This window comes from Oryza sativa, chromosome 3, assembly GCF_034140825.1.
Source record: "Oryza sativa Japonica Group chromosome 3, ASM3414082v1".
Lineage (NCBI taxonomy): Eukaryota > Viridiplantae > Streptophyta > Magnoliopsida > Poales > Poaceae > Oryza > Oryza sativa.
In genome coordinates, this window is record NC_089037.1 from 3,843,880 (window position 1) to 3,847,730 (window position 3,851).

Sequence of the window (3,851 nt, forward strand, 5' to 3'; positions counted from 1 at the left end):
AACACACTCGCTCCAGCCATTGATATTTTGGCTTGTTATCTACAAATTCGTATCAATGCATATTGTTACATTGTTGTTTTCTCATTTGATCGGCAACGATGACACCATACTCTCTGCACGGAGCAATAGCACGATGGATTGATTATTGGTAAGTAAAAATACATGAGGGTACGACAAAAACAACTAGAGGCTTAGACAAGATGAAGAAGGCACATTCTGCTGACACATGCTACCGGATATAGGTGCAATGTAAAATAGCGTATAGACAAAAAAAGAAAGGGTAAACTAGGTTGAGTCATGAGAATTAAGGGACAGATAGGTTCACAGGATCTATACACCTTTAAAACTACTATAAGCCATTAAAAAGCGACTAACTTTATAGAAAAAAAAACCATGCAACCCATAATTGACGACTATCTTTTCCAAACCATTTTTTCACACAAACACTACATTTATTTGGTCAAACTTACACACCGGTATAAGTACACTTTCCATAAATTTTGTGTAAATGAACTTATACACAGACAAGAAAAGAAAAAAGGAAACATTTTTCATAATACAAGAAATTGGGGCTGCCATGCCAATCAGCAAGGCAGGCAGATGAAAAGAAAGGAGGGGAGGCGATGGATGGAGACGCATACGCCGTGTCTGTACAGCCAGCGGAGGCTGCACAGAATCCACCTAAGCTTCAGGTGAGCTGGCCCTGGCCGGTGGCCGCTTGCCTTTTCTATTTCTGAGGCCCTGCCCGGTTTCTAATTTCAACGAGCCAAAACAGACGGAGAGCAGCAGCAGCAGAGAGAAGGAGAAGAAAAAAAATGGAGGAATAAAAAGGGCAAGACAGAGAGAGAGAAAAAAAAAGAAAGGCAAGAGAGGAGAGAATCCCAATTCCCCAAGTACACGAGAGGGGAGAGGAGAGCAGAGCGCACTACAAGAGAGGAGAGAGAGAGAGAGGGTGTGAGGAGGAGAGAGGGGCAGCCAGCAGCAGGGGCAGAAGCATTAGAAGCGGGCAGCAGTAGATAGAGCCATCTATCTGTACAGGTATAAATCCTTCCTTCCTTCCTCCTCGCTCATCGATAGGAGGAGAGAGAGAGAGGGAGGGGGGCAGATTGGGTGGTGTGGTGGTGGGGATTTTTCTCGGGTGCGGGGGGGATATAGGGGATGAGCTGATTGGGGGGTGGTCGGTTCAAAGCCGCGATCTTTGAGTCGGGATCTGGGGTTCGTGATCCCCTCTTCCCCCAACTATGGGTTCGATCTAGGTGCGTACCTGTGTTATTTCTCGCTTTTTTTTTGTTTGATCTCTTTAATCTTGCTCCGTCGAGTTAGATTCGTGTTGTTCGAGATTTTGCGGGGGGTGAAAGATTTGGTTTTGGGGGGAGATCGATTGAGGCATCGGTGGAAGATTCGATTTTTGTGCCTCGTTTTATTTTACACTCGGTTCTCAGATCTCAGCGGTTCCAAACCCTGCCAAATTTTTCCTAGCAGATCTCAGCGGTTTCTTCCGGTTCTTGATCCATTTGTACCGGTCGATTTCATCCTCGCTTACCCTTTTTTTTCCTCCTTTTATAAATTCGATTCCTGCAGATCACGGCAAGGAGATTAGAGAGGGAGCGAAAGATCTTTCCTTATTTTTTTTTGTATCAAAAATCTCAGAAGAGCAGGAGGAAAGAGGAATAAATCGGGAGCGAGGGAGAAGGCATGATGCTGGAAGGCAACTCCTGCCTCATCTCGCGCTCCCTGCCGAGCTCCTGCGAGCCGGAGTCCCAGTGGGCGTACCTCTCCCACGAGGTGCTCAACGGCAAGCGCCCGGCGCCGGAGGATGCGGAAGCCGAGGACATGGACGAGGTTGACTTCGGCGGCGGGAAGCGCAGCAAGCCGCCATCGCCGCAGCCGCACACGCCGGACATATCTGAGGGCCATGGCTCCAGTCGCCATGTTGCCGCCTCTGGCGGCGGAGAGGAGCATGGCAACGGGAGCAGCCTCATTGGTGCGATTGGCCGTGACCTTACCATCAATTGCCTCCTCCGGCTGTCACGGTCAGACTATGGCTCGGTGGCCTCCCTGAACAAGGACTTCCGGTCGCTCGTGCGCAACGGGGAGATCTACCGCCTGCGTCGCCAGAGTGGGGTGGCAGAGCACTGGGTCTACTTCTCCTGTAACGTCCTCGAGTGGGACGCTTACGACCCATATCGCGAGCGCTGGATCCAAGTGCCCAAGATGCCACCAGATGAATGCTTCATGTGTTCTGACAAGGAATCACTTGCTGTGGGCACTGAACTTCTTGTGTTTGCGATGGCACACATTGTGTTCAGATATAGCATTCTAACCAATTCATGGACACGGGCTGATCCGATGATCTCACCACGGTGCTTGTTTGGGTCAACAAGTGTTGGGGCAAAGGCATATGTTGCTGGGGGCACTGATTCTTCTGGCAGGATATTGAGCTCTGCAGAAATGTACGACTCGGAGACACATTCTTGGACACCCCTTCCCAGCATGAATCGGGCAAGGAAGATGTGCTCCGGGGTGTTCATGGATGGCAAGTTCTATGTGGTTGGTGGTGTTGCCAGCAACAACAAGGTGTTGACATGCGGTGAGGAATATGACCTGAAGAGGCGATCTTGGAGGGTGATCGAAAACATGTCTGAGGGTCTCAACGGAGTGACTGGTGCTCCTCCACTTATTGCTGTTGTTAACAATGAGCTTTATGCTGCTGATTATAGTGAAAAGGATGTGAAGAAGTATGACAAGCAAAACAATAAATGGATCACTCTTGGTAAGTTGCCTGAACGGTCTGTGTCAATGAATGGGTGGGGCCTTGCTTTCCGAGCATGTGGTGATCGGTTGATTGTCATCGGCGGCCCAAGGACTTCTATTGGTGGTACGATTGAGCTTAATTCATGGACCCCGGATGAGCGGCCGCCTGTGTGGAATTTGATTGCCAGGCGGCCATCTGGGAACTTCGTGTATAATTGTGCTGTGATGGGCTGTTGAATCCACTGAATAAAGATTCAATATGGTGGATTATTTATGAAGGATGGTATGCACAAAGGCAGCCTGTTCAATTGCTTCAGTCCTGATGCTCCGTAGCGATTTCTGCCTTCTGTCCAGTTTCAGATTCAACTGGGCATCTGCTGAGTGGCAGCAGTCATGTAACCCCCTGAGTTCTTCTAATACTTCTGTTTTCCTCGCTAATCCATTTCAACATTTGCATTTGGATCAACTGCTCGTGATTTGAAAGATACGAGACTATGCAAAACAGTGTTATATTAATAATCTAGGAACAGCTTTCAGAAGGCTTTTCACTATTGATGAACAACCTGTTAAGCAATACTCGATTCATATGTGGCTGCAACAAAGATATTCATCAATTATGAACACCATGCCTTATGTTTGCTGGTATAATTTTCTTTTATCAACTTTACTTGCTTCATGATGTGCTTGTCTTTCATGAAGTTTTTTACTAGCAACAACGATATGTTTCATCCTAGTTGTGACTTTTGTTTGTATAAACATGTCTGGGCTGAGAGCTGACCTTGCTTGGTATTGTTTTAGTTTAGTTGTTTCTCATAAGTTTGTCGTATCACTGATGATCCGCAGAAACTCTGACGGATTCATTTCATTGATTCCTTTTTAGTAAACCACTAATGGAATATCATTCTCTATCCTGGGTTATTACTAAGCTTTTATTAGAAATGCCCTATAGTGAAAAAACATAGTGGTGTACCACTGCCCTTTTTATATCATAATCTTTTGAAAGGCTTGGGGTCTTTTTTGCGTGACTGCATGCAAACTTATTTTGGATGGGTAACTCTCAGTAATTCTAAATTCTGTGATAATTAACTAATTGGTAA

General features: G+C 46.5%; 1 protein-coding gene across 4 annotated transcripts; it reads left to right on the forward strand.

Moving 5' to 3' along the window:
* The first annotated feature begins 956 nt into the window (after positions 1-956).
* On the forward strand, positions 957-3,399 carry LOC4331777 (F-box/kelch-repeat protein At1g74510). Of its 4 annotated transcripts, none has more exons than XM_015776083.3 (2): positions 957-1,256; positions 1,582-3,399. In XM_015776083.3, exon 2 carries the CDS (start codon positions 1,696-1,698, stop codon positions 2,989-2,991), a length of 1,296 nt encoding a protein of 431 aa, XP_015631569.1. In that variant the 5' UTR covers positions 957-1,256; positions 1,582-1,695; the 3' UTR covers positions 2,992-3,399. The 4 variants fall into 4 exon arrangements, with proteins under 4 accessions (XP_015631569.1, XP_066165057.1, XP_015631568.1 ...); XM_066308960.1 differs by having other exon boundaries at positions 1,651-3,399; XM_015776082.3 differs by having other exon boundaries at positions 957-1,038.
* Positions 3,400-3,851: the final 452 nt, after the last annotated feature.

What these genes read in the sequence shown, in the direction of transcription:
- LOC4331777 (XM_015776083.3), top strand. Translation starts at nt 1,696, where the DNA reads ATGATGCTGGAAGGCAACTCCTGCCTCATCTCGCGCTCCCTGCCGAGC.